The sequence below is a fragment of the Nesoenas mayeri genome, assembly GCF_963082525.1.
Source record: "Nesoenas mayeri genome assembly, chromosome: 3".
In the NCBI taxonomy this organism is placed as follows: domain Eukaryota; kingdom Metazoa; phylum Chordata; class Aves; order Columbiformes; family Columbidae; genus Nesoenas; species Nesoenas mayeri.
The window spans coordinates 83,615,544-83,632,511 of NC_137544.1; the positions used below are offsets into that span (position 1 = coordinate 83,615,544).

At 40.1% G+C, this 16,968-nt stretch overlaps 1 protein-coding gene across 2 annotated transcripts in view; it reads right to left on the reverse strand.

The window, feature by feature from the left end:
• The window catches only part of AHCTF1 (AT-hook containing transcription factor 1), a 41,585-nt gene that overhangs the window by 20,222 nt on the left and 4,395 nt on the right, over window positions 1-16,968 (reverse strand). For both annotated transcript variants that reach the window (XM_080341211.1, XM_080341210.1), the window contains exons 3-18: window positions 15,851-15,977; window positions 14,370-14,623; window positions 10,473-10,653; window positions 9,496-9,703; window positions 9,208-9,324; window positions 8,187-8,271; window positions 7,360-7,510; window positions 6,267-6,399; window positions 5,997-6,178; window positions 5,467-5,528; window positions 4,417-4,545; window positions 2,926-3,016; window positions 2,743-2,832; window positions 2,444-2,584; window positions 1,587-1,691; window positions 956-1,049 (exon numbers count right to left, since the gene is read on the reverse strand). In XM_080341211.1, the coding sequence (XP_080197337.1) occupies window positions 956-1,049; window positions 1,587-1,691; window positions 2,444-2,584; window positions 2,743-2,832; window positions 2,926-3,016; window positions 4,417-4,545; window positions 5,467-5,528; window positions 5,997-6,178; window positions 6,267-6,399; window positions 7,360-7,510; window positions 8,187-8,271; window positions 9,208-9,324; window positions 9,496-9,703; window positions 10,473-10,653; window positions 14,370-14,623; window positions 15,851-15,971 (2,144 nt within the window). In that variant the 5' untranslated portion in view covers window positions 15,972-15,977. The remainder of the gene's footprint in view (window positions 1-955; window positions 1,050-1,586; window positions 1,692-2,443; window positions 2,585-2,742; window positions 2,833-2,925; window positions 3,017-4,416; window positions 4,546-5,466; window positions 5,529-5,996; window positions 6,179-6,266; window positions 6,400-7,359; window positions 7,511-8,186; window positions 8,272-9,207; window positions 9,325-9,495; window positions 9,704-10,472; window positions 10,654-14,369; window positions 14,624-15,850; window positions 15,978-16,968) is intronic.

The window sequence follows — 16,968 nt, forward strand, 5'->3', positions numbered from 1 at the left end:
GAATTTGGACAGAACGAAACACTAATTCCAGCCTTTCCATGTAACATGTTTCCTCCAGACAGCACCAAAAAAAAAGTTCACATGAGTCCAAGAAAGTAACAAACATACAAAAACATGATGATGACTTGAAATGCAGCAGCATTTACATTTCTATACACATGTCATTTCAATTAGGGACAGCTGAACATCTAAAAAAATCACAGTCTCCAAAAGCCCATCATCATCTTCTGCTGACTGTGATATATTCCTTAATTTCCTGATGACAAAAAGCAGAAGCAGCACACTAGAGGATGAGATGTTGTAATGCTTCTAAGGAGCTCGACCCTGTAGGCAAGCTGAGCAACTATGCAGGATGAACTTTAAAGTCAACACCGAATACACTGCAGCTTCCATGTTAACTCATATTGCAGCATCTCGTTTGCAGTGCCATGGCCTAAGCTTCTTTAGGTCTTCCTCTACTTTTCAGTATCATTTGCAAAGACAAATCTATTGTCATCTAATCCAAGACATATCAGCTGCATGTTAGTAAACCAGTCCAGAAAAGAGTTTACATGAGCAAGTGACTTTGATCCAATAGCCAGGACAGGGCGAGGTGTGCCACCTACATGGAATTCAGACTATGTTACTCAATTACACAAATGTACTTGTGAGTAGGAGATTTAGGCAAATACAGTGGGGTACAAAAGGCGATAAAAGCCATCAGGTGTCCTCTTGAGAGCTCTGGACCTTATCCGGGGTGTGTGCAACTGTCACACCAACAAACGGTATAAGCAGAGGTACATATACACACTTTAACACATGAAAGTAACCTCTGTGTTCAACAGAGCATGCGCATCACTGAAGAGGATTGCCTGCAAAGGCATTAAAGGTAGCCAATACAACTGTGGATATGAATGCCATTCACTTCTTCTGAATTTGCAGTGGCAGTTTTCTAGAGTTTTCCTGTAATTCTTACCGTGATAAACGCTCAAGTTTCTGTCGATGAGCAGTATAGTAGTTCTGAATCAGAGGATAATTGTAGAAAGGTCTAGACAAATGCATGTCGTCATCTACAGGCAAGAAAGTAAAAGCAAGTTATAGATGTAATATCCTATGTTTAAACCAAAATATTTGACTAAAAAGACAGACACTCGTACAATCTAAGCATCAAGAAACACAGGCAAGCCTCCAACTTCAAAAGTAGCCAATTCTGTTTCTGCCTTTGCCCAAAGAGATGTGAGACATGAGACTCAATTTCTTCTCAAGTGCCATTTCAAGTTTATAGTCGTCGTAGCATTCCAAACACGCAGTGCAAGTGTAAGTTCATCATTTAAAAAAAGCTGTTCACAAGAGCAACTCCTTGAAGACAGAGGCTTATTGCTCTTTCTAAAAACATCCAGGAAAAAAACTGCTTGTAGTCTTCTACACTAACTACTTGAAAAAACAGTTACCTCTCAATTTCACCAGCAGACCTTCAGCATGCACTGACACTGAAAAACATGACTTGTTCACAGCAAAATGTTTACAAAATCACAGCTAAGCTTGTGTTCATACAAACCATGTACTGAATGTTGTACTGTTATCAATGTATGAGAGCTGATGCTTACCTAAACCCTCTGGAAGGAGACTGGATCGACAAAACCAGGTGACCACTTGTGCGTACAAGGAAACGAGGCTAGTGACCATGTGCTTGTTTGTCAAGTCTGCAAAACCTGAAAAAAAGGCATAAGATGATTTGTGTTATGCAATTCCTTTAGTTTTTACAAAACTCCATCAGATTAAATAGAAAGTCTTGAATTAACATGGCAGAAAACTTTGTCTTGGCATTTTTCACTCTGTTATCACCTTCTTAGTTGAAGAAAAAAAACACAGTCACCACCAAAAAGCAAACTGTACAAAGAACTAGATTCACTAAAGGTTCAAATAAGAATAATAAAAACAGCCTGAACTCTTAAATACCCGCATGAATAAGACAACTGTTTTTCATGTAGCAGAGGTTTTTACTACAGCAAACAGATATTCTTTAGTTTCCCTCAATATGGCAATATAAAAAGCTATAGAAACTAATGTAATTTATAAGTTACTCATTTATGATTCCTGGTTTTAGTAATTTGCAATACAATATTTGCATGCACTTGTAAACTGCTAGCTAAGAATTAAAAAGAACAATTTTCAGCTTTACCACATTCAATTGCTGTCATTTCAGCCCAGCTGGTTACACAGCTTCTTGCTGAATGTAGCCTCCTGACCCACCTGCAGGAACTCCACAGCAACCTGTTTCCCTGAACTCAATGCATATTAAGGGATAGTCTCAGCTTCTCAGCCTTGAGCCCCTTCTCTCCCCCAGCTGAATGTGACTGTCTTCCAGGCCTCAAAACCAATAAAAGCTCATGTTCTCACAGTTACAACCCAAGCATAATTCCAAATCCAAGCATACCAAAGATGTAGACATATTATTACAAACCTTTTTCAGTAAGCTCTTGTGCTTCCGTTAGAAAACAGTTTAAGACTGTGCTAAGGTTGCTCAAAAGCAACTGGCAGTGCTGAAGAGCCTGTAATGCCTGTGGGTCAATGAAGTTGCAAGAGCCATCAAACAGTGGAACACCTGTACAAGAATAAATATTAGATCATTAGCCTATAGAGCAATTTCAGAGTTTCAAAGTACCCTTAAAAAACTGTAAGCAATATTGTATATTGGCAGATTACTGAATAAGCTCAGTTAGAATGACTTTATATGTGCAGAATGACTACATTAATACTCACATATTTGGTCAAATTCAGCTTTTGTATAGATCACTTTGTTCCATGTCCACTGCAGAACAAACCGTAAGTTAGCAGCAGAACTTGGCTGCTCTTTAAAGAAAGAAAACAAAGAAGAAATGAATCAACAATTTCAAACAAACAAAAAAAAATCTATCACATAAAAAACTATGTAAGAAGTGTTACCTTCTGATGTCCAATGTTTAATGCATCCAGTCAGAAGTTCTAAGGAACCTGTCTGGACAGCAGCTGACAATATCGCTTCTAACTGCTCCTCCTAAACAGAACAGACAAAATAAAATGAGAATCTTACATACCTGCAATATCTGAATCATCAGCAGTGTTTGTTTCTGACTGCCTACTCATTCAGACATCTCAAAGTCAAATTGTACACATGCAACTAATTCCACATTCTTCTTCATTTAGCCACAGGCTGGACTGCTCACTGGTTTGAGCAACACACAGAACTTTTCCTCTGATATTTCAGCTCACTGAAAGCTACTTCAAATCTTTATTCACATATCTCTGCATCATAGTCTCAACTTGCTGAGTTCCCTCTAATAACTTCAGTAACATCCTCTGGTAATACCCAAGAGGCATTATGTGGATATAAGTTTGTCAGCAGGAATGCACAAAGGGGACAGATCAAATACAAATCTGCCATGCTTGCATGGAAACAGGGGCACTAAGGTCGAGCTTTCTAGACTACAAAGACACGAAGCAGGTCTGACACACAAAACATTAAGTAGTAATTTTCTAAAATGACACAAGTGAAACATGTAAATTCTAATAGGTTTAAATTCTAGGCTGTTCAAGTACTGTATTATAACATGGTGGCAATCCTAAAGAAGAATAATGCCCAGGTATGCCTTTCACGTTAAATTATCTTTCGTAAAAACAACCAAACCAAAATAACCAACCAAGCACGAACTTTGGTTGGTTGTTTTTTTAAACACCTTGAAAAGTATCTTTCCCTTTGTAGTAAATTCATTACATTCAGTGTGATTTCTACACATCAGAATACACGTGATATTTCCAACCTTTTTCTTAACGCCGGTTTCAGACAAAGAAACGCACGTAATACTATTTACAGTGGCAAACAAAACTCTAAACCATGCTCCTTGACCATAACTCTGTAACATTCAAAAGAAATGTCTGCTCAAATGCAGAACAAGTCTCTAAATGATATAGTCACAATTCAGCAACTGCAGTTGACATCAAAACACCTGATTTGAGTGTAAGAGCCTACATCAGGCTGTGGGCTCAACCAACTTGCCAAGAGATTTCTTTTAGCTACCACACTGGGTAGAAGCGTCATCTGCTCTAACGCACTTCCACAAATCTGGTGAGGAATCCAGTAGACAGGAAGATGAGGGCACTGGGTAGACTGCTCTCCCTTTCCTACTCATTGCTCCACTGCACAACGACTCGCTGATCATCTGCACGCTTCCTTGTGCACATCTGTGGCACAGAATCAGCAGATCTAAGAGGCCTGGTCTCTGTCAAGCTCAGTTGTTTGGACCTAAGAACACTCACTTTTGCTAAATCAAGTCAGTGATCTCTATTTCAATGCAACTTCCAAATAATATGAAAATCAGATGATCTTGTCTTGCAGCCTCTAATGCCCTGCCAGACAAGCTGGATGCGTTTGACCTGGATTCCCTGATGTGCACTCACCTGACTCAAGCTGGATGGCTGGACATCAACTAGTCTTGGAGACAGCAGGCCAGCTACAAGACACCTATTGTAGCTCTCGTGAATGGCTTCACTTATGGAAGGACCAGATCTCTTTAAAAAATTCAAAGTCTGAAACATCAATCAAAACCCACAGATTTAGACAGCATTCTTATCCAATCCCTAAGGTTCTGGATAAACACAAAGAGAAATAATAATATAAATGTTCACTTAAACTGCCAGAAAGCTTGCATCAGAAGGATGCTGTAGGTTAGAAATCCAAGTAAGCAGGACTATGGAGAGTCTTAAAGATGGCAACTAAACCAACAGTTACAGTTTAAAAAAAGAAACTCCTGTAAAACAAAAGTTCAGCCCTTGCAATGCTTAATTAAGGATTGTCTAACTTTTCTGTCAATACACAGGCTGTTCCTTTTCCTCCAGCATCGACACAAAAGACATTCTATACAAACTAACACACAGCTTTAAACCACACTTTGGAAGACCCTTGCTATGCCTGTTTGTGGAGAAGCTCATTTATGTTGGAAATATTTAGTGAGCTGAAACTTAATTCAAAATTAATTGTCACAACCTGTGCAGTACCTAGGAAGTTACAATTCGGTCAAGTTTGCGAGAGAAAAAATTAATTTATTCTCAAACACTCAAATAATTTTTCATTTTCTCCATTCTGTCCTGCCTTTTCAAGTGAATCAGAGATCAAAACCCTAACTCAGGACCATGCAGGCAGTTTGACTGATGGGTAATAAAGAAGGAACAGCTTTCCCTAACTTCCACAACGTTTTTGTTCTTGCTCCTAGAGCAATGCTGTATTCCTTTCTAGACCTTCAATCCCTGGTTGTGCTTCAACAGCAGACAAGGGTACTTCTGCAGTCCCAAGTGTGGACCTCAAACATCACCAACTGCACAAAACTGGCAGGATATGATTGAGCGGCTGGGCAGGACGAGCATGAACTACTGCACTGAGAGCAGTGCAACAGAAAACTTAGAACAGGTACATCTCTTGACATTCTCAATAAAGATGCAGCAAAAGATCACCTCCTTCTGGACGCCAGTGCAAGTCATGTGAACAACTCCGGAGTTCAGCAAGCACGTACCATCTGCAGAAACAACGAAGATTTGACAACATTCTGTACTTTCACACTTCTGTTCTGACCAGCTCACATTTTTCAAACAGCACTATCTGAAAATATATAACTAAGCAGCTATTTCCTTCATCAGATCACTTACAAACTTGTTCTAAAAAAATCATTACTGTGTGTAGAAATTCTCTCTCTACTTCTGCTGAGGTGCTGTGCTTAGAGCTTCAGTTCAAAGTCCTTTCATTTGATAAATATCATCCCTGCACAGGCTATGTTACAAAAGCACAAAATCCAAAATGCAGCAGACTCTCAGCTATGTTTCACTATATTAAATACCTCATCTGTACAATGTAACCTGAATTGGGTTTTTAGGGGGTTGGGATTTTTTGGCTTGGTTTTTCAGTGACAAGTAAGGAACAGGAAAACAAATAACTGGTATTTGACATCAGCTTAGCTCATCACTACTAAAAGCAGTGAAATACTCACCAAAATTATAGGTGCTTGGATTAAAAAACTGCTCAGGTGGTGGATAAGAAGGAGGAACTCCCCGACTTAGACTCCGCTCATGTACCAGAATATCCAAAATGAGGTTTGGAGAAGTCACGCTTACTACAGCATCCAGTGACCACAATGCAAAATAGGGGCAATCAACAAGGAATTCTTCTGGCCTTAAAGAAAAAAAGACCATGGGCTAAATGCTGACTGTCAAATGCATTATTTGCACAGATATTGAAAACAACCTTATCAAAAATCTACCTTAGTGAATCTGGCATTTGAGCATGATACCAGCGATTGATGTCAAACACACCCAAATAAGTAGATGGTTTTCCCTGACCATAGGTATTCACTTGCCAACTGAAGATCGATACACTGGTGTCAGGAGAGATTGCTGTAGAAGACAAGACATTGTTTCTTATTTGTAGCAAAAAAATCACATACCTGGTATTCTTAAAACATCCCTTTCTGTTTTGGCTGAGTTCGGGTATATCCCTCAGGAAACATAACCCTTACTAAGAACAGTTTAAAAAATTCACATAACCATCTCTGTGATGAGAACTTGTAGGTGTAGGAACTTATAAGAGGAAAACAGACAGGCAGATTGCAGAATCATAGAATCCTTTAGGCTGGAAAGGACCCTTAAGATCATTGAGCCCAACCGTAAACCTGACACTGCCAAGTCCACCACTAAACCATGTCCCTAAGCGCCATATCTACACATCTTTTAAACACCTGCAGGGGTGGTGACTCCACCACTACCCTGGGCAGCCTGTTCCAATGCCTGACAGCCAGCTTCATTGCTCTTCTTTGGACACGCTCGAGCACCTCAATGTCCTTCCTGTAGTGAGGGGCCCAAAACTGAACACAGTATTTGAAGTGCAGCCTCACCATGGCCATGTATAGGGGGACAGTCCCTTCCCTAGTCCTGCTGGCCACACTGTTTCTGACACAAGCCAAGATGCTGTTGGCCTTTTGGCCACCTGGGCACACTGCTGGCTCATATGCAGCTGACTGTCAACACCCCCAGGCCCTTTTCCATGGGGCAACTTTACAACCACTCTTCCCTGAGCATGTAGCGCTGCCTGGGGTTGTTGTGACTCAAGTGTATGACCTGGTGCTGGGCCTTGTTAAACTTCATACAACTGGACCCAGTCCATCAAGCCAGCTGGTCCAGATCCTTTTGTATGGCCATGCTACTCCCAAGCAGATCAAGACTCCTGCCCAACTCGGTGTCATCCGAGGGTGCACTCAATGGATAGGACTTTCAGGCAGTGGGTACAGAACAGCATTCACTGCTTAGATTTCAAACCCATTTCTTTTAGAATAACCAAACACAGGCATCAGAACAAACCTTCATTAATGCTGTCCTCTCTGTCAACATGGTTGCGAAATTTTTCTATGGTCTGACAGCTGAGTAACCTGGTATTGGTGGTCTGCCCTCTCAAGGGAAAGATTCCACCCGTGACATCTAAACTGTACCTTTCGTCACAGTATTCCAGACCCTGGGGAAAAAAATAAGAGAAGAGAGAAAAGGTTGTTTTGACCATAAAAACGTACATTATACCTAAATATGAAAGAATGTGTATATCCAATATAATATGCATGTTATACACGTATATTTCCTGTGAGCTTCTTTCCAATAGCAAATAGAAACTGCATCTGACATGCAAGAGAATGAGGCATGAAATCGTAATGGGTAAGCTGGGCTGTAAAGGCTTTGCATGTTTTCCAAAGTTAGCATTTCCCTGACATCATCCAGTTCTAAACATGTGCTGCAGAATTCCTTGCAACATCAAGGTTTCTTTACAAAGCTAAATACATATCTCCAAGGAGATACTGTGATGCATATGCATGGAAAGCTCTTTGTTTCATGCCTTCATTACAAAACAGATGAAGCTGGAGTAGCCATGGCATTGCAGCAGCTAAGAAAATTGCACATAACGAGAGGACATCCATGTGCGGAACAACCTGAATCTAGTTCAAACACAACATTCTGCAGCATAAAGTTGGACAACTTGTTTCCAAAAAGTGTGCACAAAGGCCATGCCCAAGAAGATTTGGCAAAAGATTTCTTTTTCTCATCTCTGAATTTGGATGGTAAATATGACCCCTGTCACCTTAACTGATACTCAGAGAAAAATGACCTTTTTCTTCTTTCCACATACATGCACGTCTTACCTCATACAGGACTTGTCCTGATGCCAAGCGCTTTCTGTCACCAAATGCTAACTGCAACAGATGCAAACTCACAACATCGCCTTCACTGAAAAAGGAAGCAATTATAAATTTGAGTACAAAGCTGCTTTATAGTCCTCATTCTCATTTTATTAGATCTTGACTGAAGTTTCTTAATGGCATGCTCTTGCTGAAAAGGATAACACCACTTCCCAAAACATGATAATTGGTCACATTTAGCCATTAAACCAAAAAGGAGGTGATGTGACACTAACAGCTTCAGGGGAAAATGCTACCCATACCATTTGAAAGCTTTCACACCTTGTATGGACTAAACATTGTTGGAAATAGTTCTTCACAGTGAAGAGCTGCTCTCAATCAAAACTGCTGTAAAGTCAAACTTAAAACAATCGCCACTTTGTGAACAGCTGAGCTGATTAAACAACTTGCTGATGCTCAAAGAGAGAGGCCTTTCTCCCCTTCCCTTCCCAACAAAGTTCCAGTCCCTGTCTTGCACACACTGCACCCTTCCACATACTGGTTTGATTCTTCAGTCCAGCAGGAAACCCTTGACTTTTCTGCTGAACAGGGATTCCTTTCTCCCAGGGGAACTTAACATGAAGACTCCAAAGGCTGCTGAAGTTGGCACCAGGGAATCAGCAACACTGTCATCACGCTTCTTTAGGGTCAGTGGGCTCTTATGCCAGTGCGTTTACTGTCCTAGATCTGCAGCCTCAAATACTTTTCAATACAATGGTGAAGAAGTCATCAAGAAACAAAGGAATTCATGTAGGCAAAAATATAAAGCCTCTGTTGCTTTGCCCTCTTTCAGAAGGTAGGAACAAGTAGGTCCTTCTTTACGTCTGTTCAACCCTGTAAAAACCGCACTGTAAGCTTAACAACTTCAGTACCTGAGAAAATGTCCTCCACTGCTAAATAAACAAAACAAATATACATGTCCTCACTGTATGTGAATAAACAGAAAGTAAAATACATCAGTGGCTTATAGTAAGTTTTTATTCACCTTTCTTGTGTAGACTGAACAGCCCACAAGTAGCAACAATTCCGAGGGTCATTCTCAGGCTCTTGAAAAGTAATGGCATAGACAGGAATCCTTCCTCCTTCAAGCTGGGAATGGTACCTACAAGTATTTTTTTAAACAAAACAAGAAAAGGTCATGGAGGGGAGTATTTCTAAATATTCCAAGATTATACACAAAATTTCAGCCCCTGAAAAAGTTAATATACTTCTTTCAGAAAAAAACTGAGAACCCTGCCCCTCCAGGCATGGCCAAGTGTCAAGGCCTACTTACTCCCTCTTCAAAGTTTTCATATTCCAGAGGGACAGGTAGCCATCTGAAAATCCCACAGCCAGCTGATTGCTTCTGCTTATGTAGCACAGGGTTGGTATTGCTGTTCCGGAAGGATTTTGTAATTGAAAGGACAGATGTCTCCCTTCTCTGGTCACAGTTTCTCTCCTTTGTGGAACTTCAGCAGGAATTCTTGTGACAACTTCTAGATCTACACACACAAAACCAGGTAATAAATCAATGTGTTATGCCACTTAGGTGACAAGATGTATAATCTAATTCAACCATCCCAGGTGAAATAGCCAAAAAAGTGTTGTGTAAATGGGTATGTCCATTTTGCTTGTATGCAAAGAACAGAAGAAAACCCAGAGCAGACAGATGTTGTCACTCGCATTTCAAAACCAAGTAACAGTGTAACTTTCACAGATAAATTCTTGTAGGACTCTGTAAAGCAGGAGTTTGGGCCTCATGATGAAGCTATTTGAAGTGACCTCAACTCCTGAAGCCACTGATGGAACAGCTGAACCAGTGGATACAGGCTGAGTAAACAAATTAGAGATTTTATTCACCCAAATGCACTATTTTTGACACGTTGTGTTGATTTTAAAAAACAAGCCTAAAATTTGCCCCAAGGCCATTAACAGCAACAGCAGAACATTCTCAAGAAATAGGGCAACCCTGACAAAATTTCCTCCCAGGCAGATGAACTGACTCAGGTGGTCAAATTCCTACACCTGGCTGGCAAGAATCAGAGTGACACAGGGAACTTGGTGGGAAATGGGCATTTAGGACATTAGAAGAAGTACTAAGCCACTCCCAGTTTGAAGCAGAGGTCAGGACTATACAAGGTCAACTGCCACCTGTAATCACTTGACATAAATGTCTGCACACCAGTATCTTCAATGTGGCATGCATATTGGTCATTTAAAAGACAGGAGCTTGCTTTCTTTTAAATTCTAGGTGGAAAACCACAAGCTTACCTGATGCCTCTATTTCATTCTGACTGCAAGACAAATCATCCAAACAAAGGTCAACCAGGAGGAGATGACCCACATCTGTAGCCACTGCAGCCACTCCAAAAAGCCAGCGCAGACCCTGGTGCAGGTGCTGAGTGCTCACACTGGCTCCTCCATGATTAGTTATGGGCTCTATAGCAGTTACCTACAGGAAACCCACAAGTTAATAATGCTTAAGCTGTTTGACAGGCTAAACAGAAATCACTCACAAGTGAAGCCAGAACTAGCACATCAGAAACAAGAAAGTAAACACAGAGCATAAGACTCAAAACCAAAACATTGTTTCCAATCATATCAAGAAAAAACAAGGTGTGACCTGTTCAAAAATCTGTTACTGCCTTCCATTTTCTAGATTTCCTACAGTTTTTGAACTCAATTGCAGTGTAAACGGTGCATTCTACTATTACAGCTTACCAATTTCCATTTCCTACTTAGGAATAACTAGCCCTAAGGAAATATACATAGTCTGTTATTGGCAGGAAACTTCATCCTATGGAAGGGACTTCAGAAAGAAAGAAGGACAAAACTAAATCCAGCTCTCCCACTGCTCACAGCCCATCAGTCTGTGCCTTCTCTGCCAAACAGGTATCACCATAAATCCTGGCTGCAAGTCAAACCAGGCAGCGCTCAAGCTGCATGGTGGACAAACCACTTCCATGGGAATGAAACATCTTTAGAAAGTGACCAAAGGAGATCCTGGATTAGTACAAAAAAAAAACAAACAAAAAACCACCCAACTTTTAATGCACACCAGCACCTTAATCAACGTTAACAAGGATTTCAAAAGCCAGCCTAAAACAACAGCAAAAGGAACAGCAGCTTGTTAGATCAAAAGCCAACTCCAGCTGAGGAAGAAGCGCACCTGGCTCTCTCACACGCGGAGCAGCCCCTGTGCAACTGGATCGCAAGGTGCAACCAGACCCTTCCGCACACGCTGCAGCACAGCCCAGGACAGCACTGACTGCCGGGGCAGGGACACAGCACACGGACATTCCTGCACTACAGCCAGATAACAAAACAACATGGGCCACCGTTCAGCCTTCTTACAAAGGGCAACACAATGAAGACAGGAAGCTTTACACGAGCAACAAACTTTTACAGGAAAATAGAACAAATTAGTGAGCATCATAAGGGGATCCACTTCTTTCTCTTTTGTATTTTACCCACAGAGGTGGGCAAAAATAACCAAGCCCCTAGACCCCAAAGGTTTCTCTCTGTCCCATCAAGCACTTACTATGACTATGCTGCCTGGCAATCCACTACAGAATTTACCTTTCATCTTGCTCATGAGAATTCTAATCTTTAAAGAACCTACAGTAATTTAGACAACATTCTTTTCCAGTCTTCCTATAAATGGAATAAAAATTCCAATCTTCTCTGCTACTCAAAGGGCTATCAAAAGCATTTTGATTATTCAAATTCTCTCTCTGCCAAGTCTTGATGACCCTTATGAGGAAAACAGAACAACTGTACATATCTTGCTGCAGAATCAGCCAAAGTTCAAGTGTTGCTTCTAACTTTGTCTTCTGAGATTTTTTTTGTTGTCCAAATGTTTCCCAGTTTTAACACTTCCATTTTCCCCATAGAAGCTCCTGCAACTGCATATTTTTCCACTGCACTATGCACTGGCTTTTCATATTCTCTTAGACTACTGCCAGCTCATTCTGGGAATGAACAAAGAAAACTTTTCTCAGCTCACTGAATCTGAATGCTGCCCTTCTGCCTCATACAAACCAGGAATATTTGTGAAAATACCATTCAAGAATTCTGAAACATACAACTATTATAAACCAATTTAATTTCATTAATGGGTTTTGTTCAGATTTGCTTTTACTAGAATCCAATTCAAATAATACTGCATCAACACTTCACCTTTTCTGCTGCATTTCACACGTATATCCAGAGGGCAAGTAGAGGCAGGATCCCACCAAAAAAAAAAAGGCAAAATTCTTTCTAAGCTTGTAAGTTTGGTATTTTTAACTCATTCCTTTACTCTCTGAATCACTACACATCTACTCTTACAGTAGAAGGCAGGCAGACGGTCACTACAAATACCGTGTATTAATACACTAATGGCTTAACATCTTGGACCAGAGTTACTCTAAGTTCATGTTAACCTGTGGACAACTAACAGTTGTCCACAAACATATACCCACACAGAAAAGATTCTATCCATTGAAGTGCTCATTAAAGCCTTAAAATAGTAACAACAAAAACTGCGTAAAGTGATGTTAACAACAGCTCTGCATTTTACTTCTAAAAATAATTCGTGTGAAAATCAAAGAAATGTGCAGGCACATTAAAAACACGGATTATGTAATGTATTACTTGGACATATGAGTGACAGAATAAGTTCAAAACCTACAGACAATGGCCAAGTGAAAGTTTTATGTACTTGTTTTTCCTTACCCTTACTCCCACTCACCACTTACAAATTAACAGTCCAATTAGCAAGACCTGTGTCCTGTCTATACTGACCTAACTAATCTAACGGCAAAAAGATAGGAAGTCAGATGAAAGCAACAGACCAAACATACTTGTAATCAGCAGCACTCAGGGAATAAGAGCTAAAATTCAGATAAGCTTTGGCTTTATTCCAAAATTCATAACCTTCATCACACAACAGCCAGCTCTTCCCCCCAAGGCTTCTTCATATTTTCTCCTGAATCATTCATTTTGAGGGGTATAGAGGGTGTTTCCAAAAGATGGACACACTTACTCAACATTGGATAGGTTGCAGGGAACTCCAAGATTTGTCACTACAGTCTTGGCCCCTCAAGATCCCCTGACATTACACTCTGCAACTTGAGATTGTGTCTTTGTGCCACCATGAACTATAACATGGTGCCATCATAAAACACACTGCTTTGAAACTAGGTCCATCTTTTTGAAACACCCTGTAGTAAAACACCCTACTATTACTAAGAGTAAAATTAATAATACAACTGATAGTTATAACTACAGTCTAATTCAAATCACTTCTGTAGACGTAGATTCGGGATGTGGCATGTTACTTCTTAATCTTTCCTTTTCTTATTCCCAGCACACTTATTAACTAATGGCGCATAACAAAGCCATGTCATTTTTCACAGACATAAATTAGTTATTGATTACATGCTTATGTCAGCATACAGCTTGTCTTTCCAGCTAAAACTCTAAGATTCATCAAGATGATCAGCAAACTGACACAGAAGAGCACCAACTCAACTCATAGCTTTAGAAATTATCACAATACACATGCTTTCTACTAGTGATGGCACTGTAGCATGACAAATAAAACTCCACCTGTATTCCAGCGAGTCAAACCTAATCACATTACAGAAAACTGAGTAATAAGTAAGTATTTAGTTGTTACAGATTCTAAGGCAATAAAAACATATGTTCTACTAACTTCTGCTTATTAGTTGTTTACATAAAGAGAATGAGACTATGACATCATGGGAATGTGTCCAAGCCATTTACAGCACAACCAGGGAAGTCTGAGATAGCTAAAAGACAGTCTTTCTGAAAGAAATCAAGCATTTAGGAGATGTACGTTACAGACACTCTGAAGGGTGGGGTTTCTTTGCTTTCTTTTCCTTCTCTTCATCTTTTTGTGAAAGTGGAGAATTAGGCAACTATGCGCTCTACAATGAAATCAGAAAACTTGGTTTACTACCAGTAAACTCAAAGGATGATGGTACCATTAACCCCAAGATTCTACATCAAGGCCCTCTTGACCGGACACTCTGACGTGAACGTATATTAACGCAACATAGAAAAAAACACCTACAAAGAAATGCTCCAGAGCGAAAAGCTGAAACAGGATTATGCAGCACTCAACAACAGAAAAGCTTTGGTTCTGCAACAGAAAGCACATACCCTTCCTGGAAGAACAACTGCTTTAACCACTCGTGATATTCCAAGATCGTACAGACAAAGAACACTCCCCTCTGCTTCTTCCAGCCCGACCAAGAGTCCAGTTCTCTTCTGCCAGGAAAACTCCTTGACCACGCGAACGATGGGCGGCTGCTCATGCACTCCACTGAAACGGTACGCAGAGAGCCGCTCTCCTGTCAGTGAGTTCACCACCTCCAGTTGAGGGCCACACGCCAACCATGCCAGGCCATTTCTCCCTGTGAGAGAAAAGAGAGCTGACTACAGCAAATTTCCAACAGAAGACTGAAAACAACTCAACAACCACTGTCACCGCCCCTTCCCTCCCATGAAAGTACCAAAAAAATGAAGACTGACTTACCTAAATCTTGGTCAGTTATTTGAAATCACCCACTGAAATCCTCAAGCAATACATCTTAAAATTACCCACCTTATTATTTTGCATTTGCAATTGTCACTCCTGCACTGGAGAATTTAGATTGTTTGGGAAAGAGATGACAATGTGTTGATCTACAGGCTTTAGACCATATTCGGCTTGTTTTTGCTAGAAATCATCTAAACGCATATGGGAATGCAAGTCTTCAAGCACACTTCAAAAATAACAAATCTAACCCAACTCATTTCTAGCTCATTAATATGACCTGACACGTGCCTACTTCAGGCAGGGATTTGGACTTCAACAATAAATTATCTTAACACGGGCACTGCAGGAGTAAACTCAACCTTTCGCACCTGCTGACCACAGAAACAATTTAATGTATTGTGTTTCACAGAACTACTTCAAACTCCACGGAAGTATTAACTCAATCACTGCATTTGCTGTCAGGTTCCACCTGTTCTTCACAGAAGCCTGGACATCCAGACAGGCACCCAGCTCTACTTCCCGATCACCTAGAAAGTCAGCTACCTAATCTGCTTAGCCACTTGCAGCAACTCTCACTGGATACTCATCTGCATCCTATTAAATACTTTGGAAATATGGCTGTAGCGCTTATCCTCTCTTATCCTCCCTCTTCCTTCTGTTTTTGTTCAGACTAGAAGAGAAAACGCAGGCGGTTTTGCCTCTGTAACACCACAGGAGAACTATTTCTGCAGGTGATGTTACGATGATGGTCATAGACCTTGAGCTGGTACAAATAAATATGGCCCAAAATAATGCTATTACTTTTTTGAAAACTGCCTTTTATTTATTTAAAAATTGAAGAGATCACACTGGCTCAGCATGTTTCAGTAAATTATTTCCATAACACAAGATTGGTGCAGGTTGCTGTAATTTCAAAGTTCGACCACACTGATGTTTTAACATAAGCATTTTTAACCATTAAAACATCCTTTTCATTCTCTCTAAACCTGATGCATCTTAACAACCCCAGCCTGACACAGCTGATACTACAAACCTACGCTTCAGGTAACCTCCAGGCAATAACAACTTTATACCAAAACCAAATTTAAAGGAAAATGCTCACCTCCAGAAAACTTCCCAAACAGCACAGAATCCAGGGTTATCTCATCTTCCCCAAGTGCCTGAATAGTCACCTCCGGAAACTGCAGCAGACTGCTCGTTACCTGAGCCGTTAGGTCTCGCATTCTTCACTGCAAATTAAAAAAAAACAAAAACAAAACCGGAAATACTCATGTCAGCCATAACCATTTTCGAGATTGACAGAAGTTTCATCAGAATGCAGTGAATAATCTCAGATACATTGCCTGTAGCTTGTTCTTAAAAATGGCACTCAGGACAGTTTTTGATCTCACAGCGGAGCAAAAGGAGAATCCTTTGCTTTTCTCATGCCTATGAGACCACCAGCAAATAGCAACAGAGGGGTATTATCAAGGTAAGTAATGAGGAAAAAAACCCAATTCACTGAGTTCAACTCTACTCACGTAAGTTAGTAAGATGCTGAAAAAAATAACATTTTAAAAGGCTTCTCAGTAACAGGTATAAGTCTCCATTTGTGCTTTCTCTTGATTTTACACTTTATTGACAATTGTCTTCCAGTAGATTTCACACATGATTTATGTCTTGCTCACTTTTTGAATGTTTATTTTGAACACTAAGGAATACTTAAGTTATTAGCTACCCACATTCTCAAATTCTTCCAGAAAATGTACTGTTGATTTTTTCACATAACAAGCTATACAGACATGCATACTCGTGGTGTAAATAGAGCACAGGACTTTAAAACAATGATTTTTTTTTTCTATATTTAAATTGTCATAATTCCTTATTCCAGTTCCTTCCTTCCTATTGCCTGTCTTTATGACATCTCTGCAGTATTTTGCAAAAATTTCCAGGCCTTTCAGACAGTTTGCACACTGCTGTAAGTGCTCTGCAAAGAGTTCACATTTCAGTATGTCAAGATATATTTTTTTTTTGTGGAAAACCTTAAAAGTTGAAGTGATTTACAAGATTAAATAGGAGGCTAAATAAGATATATTCCATACACACGGAAATACAGGCTACTTTAAGTAACCATACTTCACAATCTCTCTGAATTATCGAAAAAGCCTCTGGAAGACAGGACAGATTCAGTTCTCTTGTTCAAACAGCACTGCTTTCTGCACGAAGAAATATACATAGTTC